At 45.3% G+C, this 20632-nt stretch overlaps 1 protein-coding gene across 1 annotated transcript in view; it reads left to right on the forward strand.

Annotated features, from left to right (window-relative positions):
• Nucleotides 1–20632, forward strand: part of npr1a (natriuretic peptide receptor 1a) — an 81483-nt gene that overhangs the window by 27587 nt on the left and 33264 nt on the right. The window contains exons 4-5 of the mRNA XM_056298045.1: nt 4–117; nt 4381–4543. Coding sequence (XP_056154020.1) covers nt 4–117; nt 4381–4543 — 277 coding nt within the window. The remainder of the gene's footprint in view (nt 1–3; nt 118–4380; nt 4544–20632) is intronic.

Consider the following 20632-nt stretch of genomic DNA (forward strand, 5'->3'; position numbering starts at 1 on the left):
CAGAGTGTGAAGATCCTGACCTACCGCGAACCAAGAAACCCTGAATACCAAAGGTTTGTGCAACAGCTGAAAACCGACGCAGAGGCCATGTTCAACTTCACCATCCATGACTCTCTGGTAAGACCTGAGAGAGAAAGAATTTTTTAATTTTTAAAACAAGTCTTTATTTAACAAAAAAAAAAAAGATCAAAAACAGACTTGATATATAAACAATATTTGTCAAATTACAAATAAGTACTCAACATGCATCTTTAACAGTCCCAACAGTAATCATTCAACAACAGCTCAAAACATAAAACAAAACAAAGAAAAAAAAGGGAAAACAAGTAAGACCCTTTTATCCGAGCTCTGCAGCAAAAGTGAGCTCGTCCTCTATGGTTGAACACAGCACCCCTTTATAAAACCACATGGTGGTGAATTTGTCCAGATCCTCCATTGCTCTGTAATAATTAATATGTACCCTTATCCTGGCCTTGACCATGCTGGTAAGCAACAGTTCCACATCACATTCTTAGACTTAGACTACTTTTATTGTCATTGCCTCATATGCATGTCTCATACATACAAGGGAACGAAATTATGTTTCACAAGGAACACAGTGTCGCATAAAAACAAATAACACACCATAAATAAGGAAAAACAAAAAGTGCATTAAAAGCAAAAATTACTTCACAAGCACACCTGACACGGACAGTGAAAAAGACGATCAAAAAGTCATTTTGTGGAAGGTCAAGTGTTCTGGCTGTTGAGGAACCTCACAGCTTGAGGAATGAAACTGTTGCATAGTCTGGTGGAGGCAGCACGGATGCTCCGGTATCTCCTGCCAGAGGGTAGGAGGGTGAAGTGGATGTGGGAAGGGTGGGTGGGGTCCTTCACGATGCTGAGAGTCTTCCAGCTGCACCGTGGAATTAAGATTGACTGGTAAACTGAGAGCTTTGCCTTCTGGTTCAGCTCCCTCTTCGCCACAACGGTCCGGTACAACGTCCACATTACTGCTGATGCTGCACCAATCAACCTGTCAATCTCCCGTGACATCCTACCTTCACTTGTGAACAAGACCCCAAGATACTTGAACTCCTTCACTTGAGGCAACAACTCATCCCCAACCTGGAGGGAGCAATCCACCATTTTCCGGTAGAGAACCATGGCCTCAGACTTGGAGGTGCTGACTCTCATCCCAGCCATTTCACACTCAGCTGCAAACCGCCCCAATGCGTGCCCGGGGTCACGTTCTGATGAAGCCAGCAAAACCACATCATCTGCAAAGAGCAGAGATGCAATTCTGAGGTTCCCAAAATGGACACACTCTCCACCTTGGCTGCGACTTGAGATCCCGTCCATGAATATCACAAATAGAATCGGAGACAAGGGACAACTTTGGCAGAGTCCAACACCCACCGAAAACGTGTTTGCCTTTGTGCCGAGAATGCAGACACAGCTCACACTTTGGTTATACAAGGACCGGATGGCTTGTAGCAACTGCCCCTACCCCATACTCCCGCAGTACCCCCACAGAGTGCCCCAGGGTACACGGTCATAAGCCTTCTCCAAGTCCACGAAACACATGTAGACTGGCTGGTCAAACTCCCATGCCCCCCTCAGCACTTCTGCAAGGGTAAAGAGTTGGTCCGTTGTTCCACGGCCTGGACGGAATCCGCATTGTTCCTCCTGGATCCGAGGTTCGACAATCGGTTGGAGCCTCCTTTCCAACAATCTAGAGTAGACTTTCCCAGGGAGGCTGGGTAGTGTGATGCCCCGATAATTGGAGCACACCCTCCGGTCCCTTTTTTAAAAAAATAAATGGGAACCACCACCCCAGTCTGCCACTCCACAGGTACTGTCCCCAACCTCCACGCAACATTGAAGAGGCGTGTAGCCAAGATAGCCCAACAGTGTCCAGAGCCTTCAGCATCTCAGGGCAAATCTCATCCACACCAGGGGCCTTGCCACTGCGGAGCTTCTTAACTACTTCAGAGACCTCTGCCAGGAATATGGGTGGGGCTCCACCCAAGTCTTTAGACTCTACCTCCTCCACTGAGGACGTGTTAGCCGGGTTCAGGAGCTCCTCAAAGTGTTCTTTCCACTGCCTGACAACATCCCCAGTCCGGGTCAGCAGATCCCTTCCCGGGCTGAATACAGCCTGAGTCAAGCCCTGCTTCCCCTTCCTGAGTCGCCAGATGGTTTGCCAGAACTTCCTTGAGGCCAACCAAAAGCCCTCCTCCATAGCCTCGCTGAACTCCTCCCACACCCTTGTTTTTGCTTCCACGACTGCTAAAGCCGCAGCCCTTCTGGCCTCCCGGTACCTGTCTGCTGCTTCAGGAGACCCTTGGGCCAACCAAGCTCGAAAGGCCACCTTCTTCAGCCTGACAGCTTCCCTCACTGCCGGTGTCCACCAGCAGGTTCTTAGGTTGCCACCTCTACAGGCACCAATAACCTTATGGCCACAGCTCCTACTGCTGCATTTGCAATAGAGGCTTTGAACATGGCCCACTCAGACTCCATGTCCCCAGCCTCCCTCGGGATACACGAGAACTTCTTCCGGAGGTGGGAGTTGAAGACCTCATGGACAGGGGCCTCCGCCAGACATTCCCAGTTCACCCTCACTACACGTTTGGGTTCGCCAGGTCTGTCTGGGAGCCTTCCCCGCCATCTGATCCAACTCACCACCAGGTGGTGATCAGTTGACAGCCCTGCTCCTCTCTTCACCCGAGTGTCTAAAACATACGGCCACAAATCTGATGATACGACCACAAAATCTATCATCGATCTTCGGCCTAAGGTGTTCTGGTACCAAGCACACTTATGAACTATCTTATGTTCAAACGTGGTGTTTGTTATGGCCAACCCATGATTCGCACAGAAGTTCAATAACAAGGCATCGCTCGGGTTCCGATCGGGGAGGCCATTCCTCCCAATCACGTCCCTCCAGGTTTCTCCATCATTACGCACGTGAGCGTTGAGGTCTCCCAGCAGAATTATAGAGTCCCCAGGCGGAACCCTATCCAGGACACCACCCAGAGACTCCAAGAAGGTCGGATACTCCAAACTGCTATTCGGTGCATAAGCACACACAACAGTCAGAGCCTTACCCCCAGCGACTTGAGTCATATAGAGGTGACCCTCTGATTCCCCGGGGAGAATTGAACATGGCAGTGCTCAACCGGGAACTTGTGAGTATTCCCACACCCACCCGGTGTTTGTCACCTTGGCCAACTCAGGAAAAGTAAAAAGTCCAGCCCCTCTCCAGGAATTTGGTGCCAGAGCCCTTGCTATGTGTGGAGGTGAGCCCAACTATATCCAATTGGTACCGCTCCACCTCCCACACCAGCTTAGGCTCCTTCCCTGCCAGAGAGGTGGCATCCCGAGGACCAATCTGCAAAGCCGGAAGTCGGCACATCCCGGTCCTCGCTTTTGCCTGCCACCCGGCCTGCATTGCACCCAACCCCAGTGCTCATCACCACGGGTGGTGGGTCCAGGGGGTAGTGGCTCCATGTTGTTTTTCAGCTGGGCCCAGCCACCAGATGCTCGCTGGCGAGCTCCCCTCCCAGGTCTGGCTCCAGGAAGGAAACCAAAAGGGAAACCAGAGGGGGCCCTGGTTTCCCTTTTCTGGACGAGGTGCTGTGGCTCTGCTGTTGTAAATTCATCAGGTTTCTAGGGAATCACTCTTAGTCAGGCCCCTCCTCTGGGACCAATTTGCCTTGGGAGACCCTACCAGGAGCTATTGCCCCCGACAACACAGCTCCCAGGATCACCAGGACACCCAAAACTCTCCACCACGTTAAGGTGACGATTCTCAGAGGGGAATGCTTTTCTAAGTGTGATTAATCCTACAGTGTCCAATACATGTCTGTTTTATGGAATGCAACAAACTTAAAGATCTGTTTGATGTGTTGAGGATTTTTTCCCAGTGTTTTATGAAAGATGGTTGAAAACACCATTTATTTTCGGGGCAGGTTACAGAAGAGTGAAAATGTCAAAGTAGACACTTCTAAACTTCATAATAGGAGGAGCAAAAGTGTCCATATACATCAGCAGATGGAATAAAACAGAAGGAAGGGTAGGACAGGATGTGATCCCCTTGTTTCTTTGGTGAGATCCAGAGTCTGGGTTGATTTCAGGTTTTATAAAGCAATGAGGGATTTGGATGTTTTCATTCAACAGTGGTTCTACAATGATGTGATTTGTTCTGTGGTGGATGATGAGTTGATTTTTAATGTTTTGGGGTGAAATTCATAAAATCAAAGCGGTGGATGGATTGTGAGAGATGTCTGTACTGTTGTAATGGATTGTCTCGGAGTCATGGCATTCAATGAATTCTTTATGATCACTACGTTTATTAAAATCAATCTCTTGTCTCTGTCGCTCTCTCTGTCTCTCCAGTACAACCTAATTGCGGGGGGGTTCCATGATGGAGTGATGTTGTACTCTCAGGCTCTGAATGAGACTCTGACGGAGGAGCAGTGGAGGAGAGGAGAGGGAGGGGCCGTCAGGAGGCCCCGAGGAGATGGAGTGACCCGCAGGATGTGGAATCGAACCTACCATGGTGAGAAGACTATCTACCTATCTATCTATCCATCTATCTATCTATCTATCTATGTAGCACTTCATCTGTCTGCCCCCCCCCCCCCACTGTCTTAGTGATTTTTTTGCTCAGTCTTTTGTTTTACATCTTGTATTGTTTTAAACATTCACAGGGTTTTAATACTGAACTCATTTTGAGGCGTGAGAGAGAGAGAGATGTGCTAGGTTATTGTTGGGATTCAGGTTTGTGGCATTGGTGGTTCCTGGCTTTCTGTATTAATCTTGTTAGGTTTATGTGGAGGAATGTTTGATTGGTCCATATCTTTTGTTTATTTTAAGACAATGATGAATTTCATATATATTTTAAACCACATCCCCTTCCTCCCTCCATCTCCCTCCACATATTTCTCATGCATCTGAACCGCAGGAATAGTGTGAGACCCCCGCCCCACCGATTCACATGGGAAGGCCTCATGTTAGCAAACAGAAGCCGCCGCGTGGTCCCACGTTAGCCCTCCTCTGTGTTCCGGATAGAAACAGCAGCATGTTGTCTTGAAGCCGGACACAAAATGAGACGTTACATTTCAAATTAAAACTTTATTCCTCTTTATCCACAGGAAACCGTGTGTTGACCATGATGGGTCAGTTTACATGTTTGCTAATGTAGAAGACAGTGAATTAATGAAGAGCACGTCCACAACAACACAGAGAAATCTGAAAACACATGTCTCTCTGTTTAGGTCCTCCATCTACACTAAAAGGCCATTTTTGAACACTGTCATATGATCATGACGGGATTGTCGTGATCGTCATGTGATCGTCCCGTGGTCGTTGTGTGATCGTCATATGGTCACCGTGTGATCGTCCCGTGATCGTCATGTGGTCGTCAGTTCGTTGTCATGTGATTGTAATGTGATTGTCATGTGGTCATCATGTGATCGTCCTATGGGCTTCATGTGGTCGTCATGTGATCAGTGTGAAGCTGCTGGCTCAAGTTACGCGCGTGTATCCAGTGAACGAGATTTCAGTTTTTTCCTGATGTTTCAGCGTTTCACTGTGGATGGTGAACTTGGTGAATCTGCTCAGACTTGAAAACGGCAGATTTCATATTCCTCCGTGTTAACGTGAGCGTACTGTAAGACATTACTGACTTTAAAAACAGTAACTCCATGTGAGTATCTTCATCATGTTTGTTTCAAGATGGTGTAAATCAGAGTAAATACAGAAGGATGAAGAAAACTAGATTACATTACATACACCAATCCCTCCTTTTATAGATGTACAGTTTATGAACATCTATGGGTCAAAGGTCACCAGACACAGTGAATCAGATGCTGTTTGTACAATATTGCAATGAATTCGGGGGGGCAACCAGGAACCACCGCAGCCAGGACGCAAACCCGGGTCTCCCAAGCCACAGGCAACTACGTTAATCACTCGACTAAAGGGTCCGACCCGTTAGCAAAGGGCTAGCGAGTCTGTTAATCCATGGTCATTACGCTACCGCCCTCCTTCGGGAAGCGCGTCCCCACGCTTCAGCATATCAGCTCCCTTACGCCTCTGGGTGCACGCACTTCCGATGGCCTCACGGTCTTGCCATCCCACTTCTGACACCAGTGTAGTGAATTCGGGGGGCAGCCGGGAACCGCCGCAGCCAGAACACGAACCGGGATCTCCTGCACCACGGGCGACAATGTTAACCAGTCTACTAAAAGGTCCAACCTGTTAGCCAATGGCTAGCGAGTGTATTCATCCGTGATCATTACAATATAAAGACCACAGGGAATTTATCAAAAAACTACATATATCCATTTATTAAAGAAATTGTGTTATTTGAACCATCTAACACCTTAAACAACACGTTGCGTTAAGCTGTATTCTCTCAGTGAGGTGTGCTACTCGCTCATATGAAGTCGTGTTGATCACTGATGACGATGAACCGCAGGACTTACCTGCATCTGAAACAGGACAAGATCAACATTTTATCTGAATTTGCATATCAGACATGTCTCACATTTCCAGGCTGCATATTGAAGTGCACAGTGGTGAACAGTCCAGTGTGTTGTGACATGTGACTGGACATCAGTATGTCGAACAGAAGTCGTGATATGACTTGTAATGGATACAATCAAACATTTTGAACCACACCGATATGATACACACAGTTATGCTACACATGAACGCTCAACGTGGACGGTTTACTGCGAATTTCTACACACTGAAATACAAAATGTGGAGACATTGTATTTCCTAAATGAGACGTGGTTTTCGTGAGATCTTTATGATGTTTCTAAAGTGTTCAATGAAAGCTATAGCTAATGCATGTTGCCTTACAGGGCGGCACGGTGGTGCAGTGGTTAGCGCGGCTGCCTCACAGCAAGAAGGTCCTGGGTTTGAGCCCCGGGGTAGTCCAACCTTGGTGGGTCATCCCAGATCGTCCTCTTTTTGGAGTTTGCATGTTCTCCCCGTGTCTGTGTGGGTTTCCTCCGGGGGCTCCGGTTTCCTCCCACAGTCCAAAGACATGTAGGTCAGGTGAATCGGCCGTACTAAATTGTCCCTAGGAATGCGTGTGTGTGTGTGTGTGTGCATGTTTAGCTATCCTTGTGTGGACCAAGTGTCCACACAAGGATAGCAAAACCTGACAGGACGTACCTTGTGTGGACCTTTCAGAGGTCCGCACAAGGAAAAGGGTCTATTTTAGGGTTCGGAGTTGGTTTTAGGGTTACGGTTAGAATTAGGGTTAGTTTAAGGTTAGGGTAAGGGTTAGGGTTAGGCATGTAGTTTGCGTGGGTAACGTTAGGGTTAAGGGCTACGAAATGAATGTAGTCAATGAGGGGTCCGCACAAGGAGAGTGAAACATGGCTGTGTGTGTGTGTGTGTGTGTGTCTGTATGTGTGTGTGTGTGTGTGTGTGTGTGTGTGTGGGCCTTGTGATGGTCGGGCGGCCTGTCCAGGGTGTCTCCCCACCTGCCGCCCAATGACTGCTGGAATTGGCTCCAGTATCCCTGCAACCCTGGGAGCAGGATAAGTGGTTAAGATGATGGATGGATTGATGGATGTTGCCTTACACAGCACAATGAATGCAAAGCATGTTGATATGTTTCTCTGTTCAAGTATCTCGGGGTGTTTTTCACAAGTGAGGGTAGGATGGAGCGGGAGATTGATAGGCAGATTGGTGCAGCATCAGCAGTAATGCGGACGTTGTATCGGACCGTTGTGGTGAAGAGGGAACTGAGCCGGAAGGCAAAGCTCTAAATTTACTAGTCAATCTTCGTTCCAACCCTCACCTATGGTCATGAGCTTTGGGTAGTGACCGAAAGGGTGAGATCGCGGATACAAGCGGCTGAAATGAGTTTCCTCCGGAGGGTGTCTGGGCTCAGCCTTAGAGATAGGGTGAGGAGCTCAGACATCTGGATGGAGCTCGAAGTAGAGCCACTGCTCCTTCATGTCGGAAGGAGCCAGTTGAGGTGGTGGGGCATCTGATTAGGATGCCTCCTGGGTACCTTCCTTTTTGAGGTTTTCTGGGCACGGCCAACTGGGAGGAGACCCCGGGGTAGACCCAGAACTCGCTGGAGAGACTACATGTCCAATCTGGCCTGGGAACGCCTCGTGGTCCCTCAGGAGGAGCCTGAGGGTGTTGCTGGGGAGAGGGACGTCTGGAGTGCCCTACATAGCTGGCTGCCACCGTGACCCGACCCCAGAGAAGCGGCTGAAGATGAATGAATGAATGAATGTTTCTCTGTGTTTTGTCAGTCACGCAAAGACACACATCTAAATTAACTTTAACAAATACAAATACACATTCATGGTTCAGTAGTGGCAGAGAATAGCACGACTGAAACAGGTTTGCTGTTTCCAAGTCAGAATGAAACAATCCGTGGTTTTGTGTTACGTGTTGTATCATTACTGTGGGTACATGTTAGAAGACAGTCATGTCATTCATTCAAATTATTACATCATGTCAATCATATTTACTACAGATACGAATTCTGTTCCATATGTCAGGGCGTAAGTGGAGATGATAAAAAACTTACAAGTTAAACTCTTCGAATCAGGCTTGTTGTCCCTAATCCCCAGGACTGTTATTGGTGTCTTTAATAACGTGGGAGGGGCGTCCATCTTTCACATGGTACACGGACAACAGTACCAACATAGTACCACAGTACATACTGATACACATGGTACACAGACAACAGGCCCTCTAACAGTACTAACATAGTACCACAGTACATACTGATACACGTGGTACACAGACAACATGACCTCTAACAGTACTAACATAGTACCACAGTACATACTGGTACACGAGGTACACAGACAACAGTACCTCTAAGAGACTAACATAGTACCACAGTACATACTGGTACACGGGGTACACAGACAACAGTACCTCTAACAGTACTAACATAGTACCACAGTACATACTGATACACATGGTACACGGACAACCGTACCACTAACAGTACTAACACAGTACCACAATACATACTGATACACGTGGTACACAGACAACATGACCTCTAACAGTACTAACATAGTACCACAGTACATACTGGTACACATGGTACACAGACAACAGTACCTCTAACAGTACTAACATAGTACCACAGTACTACTGGTACACGTGGTACACAGACAACAGTACCTCTAACAGTACTAACATAGTACCACAGTACTACTGGTACACATGGTACAGAGACAAGACAACAGATAAATACATGGAGGAGCATCTGGTAACTGTTCAATGACTGTAGATGTCCTCCTCTTACCAGACCCCCCCCCCCCACATCCTCCATTAGCTGTGGTCCAGAGGAACAGCAGGAGGTATCTCATCTCCTTTGCTTCAGTAAAAACTGTCATTCATCCCTCAGAGAATGGGTAAGGCCATAAACCATCTATTCGGCTGATGAACGTTGGGACTTACCAGTGGCCAGTGTACATGCAAGAAGTCCCTAGTGTCTGTGACCTCACATTCTGTTTGCACGGCCTCCCACCGCAGAGCCACATGGAGCAGATTTACAGAGCTGCTCCCTGTGGCCTGCTCACATGCTAACGTCGCTATGCCCTGTCACTGCAGACAACACCACGGCCATGAGAAACAAGAGGGCTGCACTTTGTGTGTGTGTGTGCGTGTGCATGAGAAAGTGGGGGGGGGGGGGGGGAGAATTATAGTCCCCGGGACTCCTCGATGTTAATGAAGGACAGAACCAGAAAAGGAAGATGGCAGAAAGGAAATTGCAAACCGTAGGGTTCCCACGGTGACCATGTAACGCAGGGAATTATCTGATTGGCTAGGGCCTCTCCAGTTGTCCCGCCCCCTCAGGAGAATTGGAAACTCGGACCAGAGACCAGATAAGGGCCACATACACACCAGACCAGCTGGAAGACAGAAGTCTTCATGGACGTAAAATCAAACGTCTGTTCTCCGGACAGTGTCCGTCCATGTGATTGGCGTTAAAGAGTGATGAAACACGAAGGGCACCTTCAGACGATAAGCAGTGGCGGCTGGTGCTAACGTTTCTTTTGGGGGGGGGGCGCAATTTACCTTGGCGCAGCACACCTGACAGCTGCTTTAATGTCCACACAGTCACAGAGTTATTAAGAAGGACAATGTACCCTATAGATTTTATCAGGGTTCGTAGACGGTGGAAGATTGACAGCCGAGACGCGGCGTTGTGGTGGGTGTGAACATGATTGACAGCCACGAGAATTGTCCAATCACATTAGCTCAAGAAACATTAAAACAATACCAATTCGCTGCCAATAAAAGTGTGTGTCTGGGGGGCACAGAACTGTGCCCCATGGAAAATCTGAAGAAACCAATCAGACAGCAGCCTCAGGTCACCTGCTCGCCACAGGTTTGAGGGCTTACATAAGGTATCGTTTGGCCGGTGCCCCTCACCCAGGAAGTATATGTATTCAGACAGAAATCAACCAAATACCATTTGGAACCAATATTTAATGGCTGCTGACAGGCGCTCACAGACTGAAAAACACTTTTACTTCATAATTATCTGCATTATACAGCTAAATTATATTTAACATGTTTAAGTAGATTTTCATCTCCTGATGTTTGAAGGGGGCAGCGCCCCAGCGCCCTCTACTAGCCAGCCGCCACTACTCATTCACCGCGAGGTAGGGCGCAGAGCATAGTCAATCAGTCAATCAATCAAGTTGCATTTTATATAGCGCTTTTCTAGCTGCAACACTTTTTATTTTGCAATTACAAAACATTGCAAGATACATTTATACACAAAGATACATACAGAGACAGATACAATTAAAACACTTGCCAGGGGGAGGGAATGCATATTATAAAGATGCCACAAATACCAACTCAATAGTATGAGCCCACAGATGAGTACAGATGTATAGTTTTCACTCCTTTCACATTGGTAGATGACCTAATAGTATCCAAATAATGTTCAAGTCGGTTTTTGTATGCGGCAAAAGAAAGTTTAGAATTTCGAAATGTACATTTATGAATATGAAATTTGGCAAGTAAAAATATAAGATTTACAATAAAGTGAGAGAAATCGCGTTTAAACTGATTCACAGATTCTACCCTGCTAAATTATATCTTAAAAGGCTTAAAAATGATATTGATATCGGTTGCTCATTTTGTGTTACTGTGCCTGAAACTGCTCTGCATCTATTTTGGTATTGTACACTAAAAAGTTTTGGTCTGACGTCCTTTATTTTATTCAAACACACATTATTGCCGATCCTTCCTTTACCTTTGAAAATGTGCTCCTTGGCTTCTTTGATTTTATTTAATAGGGAGAAAGCTGACCGATTTTTATTGTAAATCTTATATTTTTACTTGCCATCGTGCGGAAACTCGGTACAGAGGAAGAGCGCAGGTATACGTCACCAAAGCTAATGTAACCGGTTATTTTTTAGCCCGGTGCGGGATTCGATACGGGGTGTACTGCACCCCAAGGCGACACCACTAACTGCTCGGCTAAAGGGTCAGACCCCTTAGCTAGGGACTAGCGTGTCTTATTAGTAGTTTACTCTAAGCTAACTTTAGCATTGGATTAAGCTAAATTTGTAAACTATATGCCTATTCACCAACCTGGCAGCCCCATCTGACTGCTGACATTTCGCCATGCATAACTTCCTGCCGAGATCGTGGTAATTTTTTATGTTGCATTATAGAGTTCGGGGAACTTTGTCTTCCGTCACTCTGTACGTCTCCTGTTTGCACGCGTTGCTTCTGGCTACATCACGTACAGCTGTTATCTCGTTGGTCACAGCATGAAAGGTAAGCGCCAGCCGAGGTCAAAGTGAAAATCGCTTGAACCTTGAGCGCAGCGCTCGGTGCGCCATGTCAGCGGTAGTACTTCAGCCCTATGGGCACCACCGCTGCCCACGGGAACACAGTGGTGCAGCCGGCGCAGAGCGGTGTTACTGCTGATCCTGTGTGACACATGTGACAGAGAAGTACTGTTGTACAAGCTGGCCTCACCCTCATCTGGATGTGATGGTAAGGATCTTTCCATTGACAACTGTGAAAAATCTTTACTATTACATCCAGACTGGGGAGATGCCAGCAGTGCTGTCCTACGTGCAGTGGCGCCCCCAGAAATTGTACATAGGGGGGGCCAAATGGGGCCACTGAAAATCTTGGGGTGGCACACCAAAACCAAAAGCCATGACTGAATTTCGGGAATTCTATGCTGCTGTTGTAGTATACTGTATAGGCTAGTTGAAAACTGTCAATATGAGAGTTAAGAAAAATATACATTATTGATTTAAATGAACAGCACCTAATGTAAGATATCAGATAGAAGCATATTATGCATAATCAGAAGCATATTCTGCATATGCGACTCGTGGCTGGGGGGGGGTCAGCGGGGGGGCCAGGGATAGTATCAGGGTGGCCATGGCCACCCCTTGGGGGCGCCACTGCCTACATGACTTGGTGTTTAAGCACTTTTCAGACCTGGAAACGGATACGAGGCCCAATCAAAGGACTGTAGATGTAAATCCCCATTTCACCAGCCAAACGTGTCAGGTGTTGTCTCTGTACTGCGTGTCGGTCCTCTCTCCTGACACCGACTCACGGTCACGCTTTCATTCATTCATTTCATTTCAATTATGACCAGTAATAAACCATTATAACCAGTAATAAACCATTATGACCAGTAATAAACGAGACAGCCCTCCACTAAAAACAAGCAGCTTATTGCGACCTATAATTACACTACCGTTCAAAAGTTTGGGATCACCCAAACAATTTTGTGTTTTCCATGAAAAGTCACACTTATTCACCACCATATGTTGTGAAATGAATAGAAAATAGAGTCAAGACATTGACAAGGTTAGAAATAATGATTTGTATTTGAAATAAGATTTTTTTTACATCAAACTTGGCTTTCGTCAAAGAATCCTCCATTTGCAGCAATTACAGCATTGCAGACCTTTGGCATTCTAGCTGTTAATTTGTTGAGGTAATCTGGAGAAATTGCACCCCACGCTTCCAGAAGCAGCTCCCACAAGTTGGATTGGTTGGATGGGCACTTCTTGCGTACCATACGGTCAAGCTGCTCCCACAACAGCTCAATGGGGTTCAGATCTGGTGACTGCGCTGGCCACTCCATTACCGATAGAATACCAGCTGCCTGCTTCTGCTCTAAATAGTTCTTGCACAATTTGGAGGTGTGTTTAGGGTCATTGTCCTGCTGTAGGATGAAATTGGCTCCAATCAAGCGCTGTCCACTGGGTATGGCATGGCGTTGCAAAACGGAGTGATAGCCTTCCTTATTCAGAATCCCTTTTACCCTGTACAAATCTCCCACCTTACCAGCACCAAAGCAACCCCAGACCATCACATTACCTCCACCATGCTTAACAGATGGCGTCAGGCATTCTTCCAGCATCTTTTCATTTGTTCTGCGTCTCACAAACGTTCTTCTTTGTGATCCAAACACCTCAAACTTGGATTCATCCGTCCACAACACTTTTTTCCAGTCTTCCTCTGTCCAATGTCTGTGTTCTTTTGCCCATCTTCATCTTTTTCTTTTATTGGTCAGTCTCAGATATGGCTTTTTCTTTGCCACTCTGCCCTGAAGCCCAGAATCCCGCAGCCGCCTCTTCACTGTAGATGTTGACACTGGTGTTTTGCGGGTACTATTTAATGAAGATGCCAGTTGGGGACCTGTGAGGCGTCTGTTTCTCAAACTAGAGACTCTAATTTACTTATCTTCTTGCTCAGTTGTGCAACGCGGCCTCCCACTTCTTTTTCTACTCTGGTTAGAGCCTGTTTGTGCTGTCCTCTGAAGGGAGTAGTACACACCGGTGTAGGAAATCTTCAATTTCTTAGCAATTTCTCGCATGGAATAGCCTTCATTTCTAAGAACAAGAATAGACTGTCGAGTTTCAGATGAAAGTTCTCTTTTTCTGGCCATTTTGAGCGTCTAATTGACCCCACAAATGTGATGCTCCAGAAACTCAATCTGCTCAAAGGAAGGTCAGTTTTGTAGCTTCTGTAACGAGCTAAACTGTTTTCAGATGTGTGAACATGATTGCACAAGGGTTTTCTAATCATCAATTAGCCTTCTGAGCCAATGAGCAAACACATTGTACCATTAGAACACTGGAGTGATAGTTGCTTGAAATGGGCCTCTATACACCTATGTAGATATTGCACCAAAAACCAGACATTTGCAGCTAGAATAGTCATTTACCACATTAGCAATGTATAGAGTGTATTTCTTTAAAGTTAAGACTAGTTTAAAGTTATCTTCATTGAAAAGTACAGTGCTTTTCCTTCAAAAATATGGACATTTCAATGTGATCCCAAACTTTTGAACGGTAGTGTACATTTTAAAGTTAAGTGACCTGTAGCGGTCGTGTAAATAACAATTGCAAGAGCTATTTATACTCTTGTAAGCTGTAGGTTTCTTGACAAATCTTGCCAAGCTGTGTTTGCTTACTTTTACACCTTCACTTTGCATGAACAATAATAAAGTCCCAATGTCCTCAGACGAGTACTAATAAACCATTATGACCAATAATCAACCATTATATCCAGTAATAAACCATTATGACCAGTAATAAACCATTATATCCAGTAATAAACCATTATGACCAGTAATCAACCATTATATCCAGTAATAAACCATTATGACCAGTGATAAACCATTATATCCAGTAATAAACCATTATGACCAGTGATAAACCATTATGACCAGTAATAAACCATTATGACCAGTAATCAACTATTATATCCAGTAATAAACCATTATGACCAGTGATAAACCATTATGACCAGTAATAAACCATTATGACCAGTAATAAACCATTATGACCAGTAATCAACCATTATATCCAGTAATAAACCATTATGACCAGTGATAAACCATTATGACCAGTAATAAACCATTATGACCAGTAATCAACTATTATATCCAGTAATAAACCATTATGACCAGTAATGAAGTGTTTCAGAGCAGCACGTGGGTCTCTTCATGTGAGGCTCAGAAACCATGAACAGTTAACACTTCTGCTGTATTTCATTTAGATTCAGCTCCCACATCTGTCAGTTCAGCTTCTGTCTGTGTGGGAAAGCAACAGACATAAATAATTAAAGAAACGACAAAGTCCTCATTCAACGAGAGGGAAGTAATCGTATTTTTCCCTCCTTTAACGCTGCAGGTGGAAGGCGGTTTGTTTTCGACCTGCAGACGTTTCTCCGTGTGCTCGTGCGGTACAGATGGAGGTGGGCTTTATGGCCGCAGGCCGGGCCGGTGTTTTATGGGTCCATTAGAGGAGGTGAATGTGGACGTCACATTTGAGCTGGACCGTAAATCACACACAGACCGAAGTTTCTTCTTCTTCTTCTTCACATGGACACCAGAAAACTTGTCCCAACACTGACGCGCTGACCCGCACATTCCCAGAATTGGTGCCTTGCTCACTGAGTTGAACCCTCTGAGTGTTACAGGTGTAATAGGAAAAAAAAGAGAACTGACATCCACAGGAAGTGGGTGTCCATCAGGAGGAAGTGACACGCGCTGCCTGGTCTCAGCTGCGGGTGGCCTGGCTAATTTAATCAGTAAACCTCAGGGATGACAGACCGACTGTGTGTGTGTGTGTGTGTGTGTGTGTGTGTGTGTGTGTGTGTGTGTGTGTGTGTGTGTGTGTGTGTGTGTGTGTGTTGAGTAATATATGCTGCTTATGAGCGATTCAGTTTCGTCCTTTGGGGTGGAAAAGGTGTTGAGGGGGAGAGCTGTGTGTGTGTGTGTGTGTGTGTGTGTGTGTGTGTGTGTGTGTGTGCAGATGAAGATGATTAGGATTAAGATGTAAAGAAGACTTCATTTCAACATTTTCATGAATTGAATCTAAAAGTGTTCTGTTCTCAGTATGAGGCCAGGGCCTAATGAAACAGCAGAGCTTCACTCACATTACACCGCCACACACACACACACACACACACACACACACACACACACACACATACATACCTGAATCCATCATGTTGGTCTGTCCTTTCTCCCCTGGGAAGTTGGATGGATAGATTAACGTCTAAAGAGAAAGAGAGAGAGAGAGAGAGAGAAACATAAAGAGACAGAGAGAGGGAGAGAGAGGGGGAGAGAGACAGAAAGAGGGAGAGAGAGACAGAGAGGGGGAGAGAGACAGAGAGGGAGAGACGGGGGGGACAAAGAGAGAGGGAGAAAGGGACGTGGGAGAGAGAGGAAAGAGCGACAGACAGAGGGAGAAAGGGACAGACAGAGAGAGGGAGAGAGATAGAGGGAGAAGGACAGAGACGAGAGAGGGAGAAAGGGACAGAGAGGGGGGAGAGAGAGGAAAGAGCGACAGACAGAGGGAGAAAGGGACAGACAGAGAGAGGGGGCGATAGGAAGAAAAGGACAGACAGAGAGAGGGAGAGAGATAGAGGAGAGAGAGCGACAGAGGGAGAAAGGGACAGACAGAGAGGGAGAGAGACAGAGGGAGAAGGACAGAGAAGAGAGAGGGAGAAAGGGACAGAGAGGGGGGAGAGAGCGAGAGTGACAGAGAGACAGAGATCAGGAGAGAGACAGACAGATACTTCAGAGTGTTTATCACACAGCAGCATGACAGACAAATGGTTGAGATGCTTTATTGACGGAGCGATACTTTACTCGTCTCTTCATTAGTTTAATGTCTGTGCCGCCAACCTCTGACCCCATGATGACCTTTGACCTTTACCGGTCGTCACACCGTCAACCCGCCCACGCTCACTGCGGCATCTCTCAGTTTAATGTCAACTTCAATTAGCAGTCAGCCAGCATTGATTCACTTCTGAATTAATAATTCATTGGCTGTCTGTCTGACGGGGCCACTCCCTGTCGTTAGCAGATTGGTTTTGAATTCAACCTATTTATGGACCTGTCAATCATACATCTGTGTTCCTGTAGGGGGAATGCTGTTGTGTATTTTGGGCTAGCACGACTCCCGTAGCGAGGAACACAAAGGGCATTATGGGGAATTTACATGTTGCGTTTGGTTGTCGTTAGCCATGCTGTTTTGAAACGTCGGTTGTAGAATAAATAATTAGTGTTCAGTCAGAGTCCGGGTTATAATAATAATAACAATAATCATTACATGTACGTATGTGGCGCTTTTCTAGACACCCAAAGCGCTTCACGTTGAGGGGGGTAGCTCACTTCAACCACCACCAATGTGTCGCACCACCTGGGGGATTCACGGCAGCCATTTTGTGCCAGAGCGCTCACCACACATCGGTTTGAGGTGGAGAGGGGGGGAATCATTGAGCCAATTACACGGGGGGATGATTAGGTGACCAGAGGGAATTTTGCCAGGACACCGGGGAACCCCCTACTCTTTGTGATACTAAGTGCCATGGGACCTTTAATGATCATAGTGAGTCAGGACCTCGGTTTAACGTGTCTTCTGAAGGACGGCATCTCCTACAGCACAGTGTCCCCGTCACTGCGCTGGGCCATACATAATAGTGGTAGTAGTAGTAGTGGTAGTAGTAGTAGTAGCGGTAGTAGTAGTAGCGGTAGTAGTAGTAGTAGCAGTAGTGTCGTGTGTTGTCGGTCTCTGTGCTCAGTCATCACATTCACTCTTAATGAATGGAACTCAGTTAGTGTGATTGGTTTAGCGAGGTTTGTTCTCTTTCAATTCCCTCTGACTATGACATCAATCTCTCGCTCTTTCTCTGTCTCTCTCTGTCCCTGTCTGTCTCTGTCTCTCCTCTCTGTCTCTCTCTTGCTCTCTCTCTCTTTCTCTCGCTGTCTCTGTCAAATTCAAATTCAAAAGTGCTTTATTGGCATGACAACTAGGCATTTGTATTGCCAAAGCAGTGATTACAAACAGATTACAAACAGAACAAGAAATCAGAACATATACCAAACATATACATAGACATAGACATATACATAGGCAGATACGAGAAATCAGAACATATACATATACGTAGACAGACTATTATTATAATTATTAATTTATTTTATTTAAAGCAGTAAGATAGTTAGGACGGCTGTATCTGTATGCATGCATGTGTGTTGTGTGCATTTATGAGTCTGTGTGTGTGTGTGTGTGTGTGTGTGTGTGTGTGTGAGAAAGAGAGAGAGAGAGGCTGTCTGTGTGTGCATGTGTGTGTGGGTGGTCTTGGGCTTCTTTGTGTAAAAAGTAGGAAATATGTGTGTGAATATGTGTATCATTCAGTGTCCCTCAGATGGTGGCAAGTGAGAACATATTGTGCAACTATAGTACTGCTCTCTTTGTCTTCACCCAATATTTAGGATAGTTTACTGTGGTTTGGTAAGACATTGAATTTGGGGTGTTGTTCTTCAAATTTTGGGAAGAAGCAATCATGGATTGATTGGAATGTTTTGCACTCTGTTAAAAAGTGCAGCTCTGTCTCAACTATATTGTCTTTGCACTGCTGACACAGCCGTTTGTCTCTTGGCAGCCAAGTTTCTCTGTGTCTGCCAGTTTCTGTTGCTAAGCAGTGCTCACTGAGTCTGTATTTCGTCAGTGTATTTCTCAAATTTATTGCTTTATTTTAGGTAGGTTATCTGCTAATGTATATTATCTGTCTAGGGCCAAATAGCATTGCATCTTGCTTTGTGATGTTGTTTTGGAATGCCAATATCCGTAATAATTGTCTTTTAGGTTTGAGGAAATTTGTTTAAGCCGGATATGTTGTGTAGTCTGGACCTGGTCTTGTGCCTTTAAGGAGTTTGTATGTGTTAGTGGAACAGGATGGCTGAAGACCAGGTTGGTAGGACAGTTCTTATCTTTGCTCAACTCTTGGTATTGCAAGGCTTTATAATGAAAAGAGTGTGGGTGACTGAATCTTAGGTGTTTCCAGAATTTGATTGCCCTTTTATGAATTTTAATCAAAAGAGGATATTGGCCTAATTCTGCCCTGCATGCGTTGTTTGTAGTGTGCCAATAGACTTTTAGGATGTTTTTGCAAAACTCAGCATGCAGGGTCTCAATTGGATGTTTTTCCCATTTATAAATTTATTTCTAATTTTTCCCCTTATCCCACCTGATTAACCCAATGGCATATGGCCGGAACTCTTGTCGAATAACTCCCCTGGCTCACATTTCCACAGGAAGGAGATAGTCGTAACACCAGCTTCCTTCAAACTTGTGTCGGCTGTTCTCTCTATTTTACACACTGAAGCCTTGCATGGATTGCATTACCTTCAGGCCGCGAAGGAGACGTAGGGAGAATGCTTTCGGTTGCTTGGCTGCAGGTGCCCGGATGGGCCAGAGGGGTTGCTAGAGAACGACGAGTCCCCGAACATTACACTGATCTACACCCACTATCCCTCGGGTAAGGGTGGCCTAATGAATACCTTACCCCGTGGACAAACCTCACAGCTGCATGACAAGTGGATTGCAAGAACGGTGGTTTATTCCGCTCGGCCATCAGAGCGGCCATTCCCATTAATCTAGTTCCTGACTTGCAAATGGGCCTCATACTTCATTGCCATAAAGGGCAATTGGTTCTATCACTGATGCAAATATTTTTAGCCAAATTCGGATTGGAATTTTGGAAGAAATTTGTCTTTTTATGGCAAGTAAAGCCCTGCATGCCTTGTCTCTTAGTTCATTCACTGCCATGTTGAATGTTCCTTTACAATTGATTTTAAGGCCTAGGTAGGTGTAATCTAGCATATGTTCAATTTCATTTGGTCCTAATCTAAATATGTGCTGTCTTCCCTAATATCTGGATCTTTTTTGAAGGATTAATATTTTAGTTTTGTTCATGTTAACTGCCAGGGCCCCGGTCTGTTAAAATTTTTGAAGAAGGTCCAATTGAATCTGGAGTCCTTCCTCCGTTGGTGAAAGAAGGACTAGGTCATCTGCATAGATTAGGAATTTGACCTCACTGTTGTGCAGAGTGAATTCGAGTGACGATAACTTTTCCAGTATGGTTGCCAACTCATTAATGTATATGTTAAATAGAGTTAGGCTTAAAGAGCAACCATGTCTCACTCCGCACTCCTAAGGGCTATATGCGCTTCTTTTGGATCCAATTTTAATGCCACACTTAGCTCCTGAGTACATTGATTTTATAATGTCATGTTTTACCCCCTACACCACTTTCAATTAATTTGTAGAGCAATCAATAATGCCAAAGTGAATCAAATACTTTTTTGAAGTCAACAAAACAAGTGAATAATATATTTTGATTTTGAGTATGTATTTCAATTAGGGTGTGTGGGTGTAAATATGATCAGTAGTGCAGTAATGTGGTGAGAATCCAATCTGGCTTTTACTCAGACATTGTGTTTCATAAGGATGTTTATGAACCGGGAGTTATTAATATTGCAGATACCTTCCCCGGGTTATTGTTCACAGATGCCTTGGTAGTTGTTGGGGTTAAATTTATCTCCACTTTTTTTAAATTGATGTAACTAATCCATGATTCCAGATATCAGGAAAATATCCCATACTCAGAACTAGATTGAATAATTTAAGTGTAACAGATTGGAACTTTTAATTCATAGATTTTAGCATTTCATTTAAAAGGCCATCAGGCCCATATGCTTTTTTGGGCTTCAACTTGTCAATTTGGACTAAAAGCTCCTGCTCTGTGATGGAGGAGTCAAGAGGATTTTGATAGTCCTTGATGGAAA

Source organism: Lampris incognitus, chromosome 18 (assembly GCF_029633865.1).
Source record: "Lampris incognitus isolate fLamInc1 chromosome 18, fLamInc1.hap2, whole genome shotgun sequence".
NCBI classification, from domain to species: domain Eukaryota; kingdom Metazoa; phylum Chordata; class Actinopteri; order Lampriformes; family Lampridae; genus Lampris; species Lampris incognitus.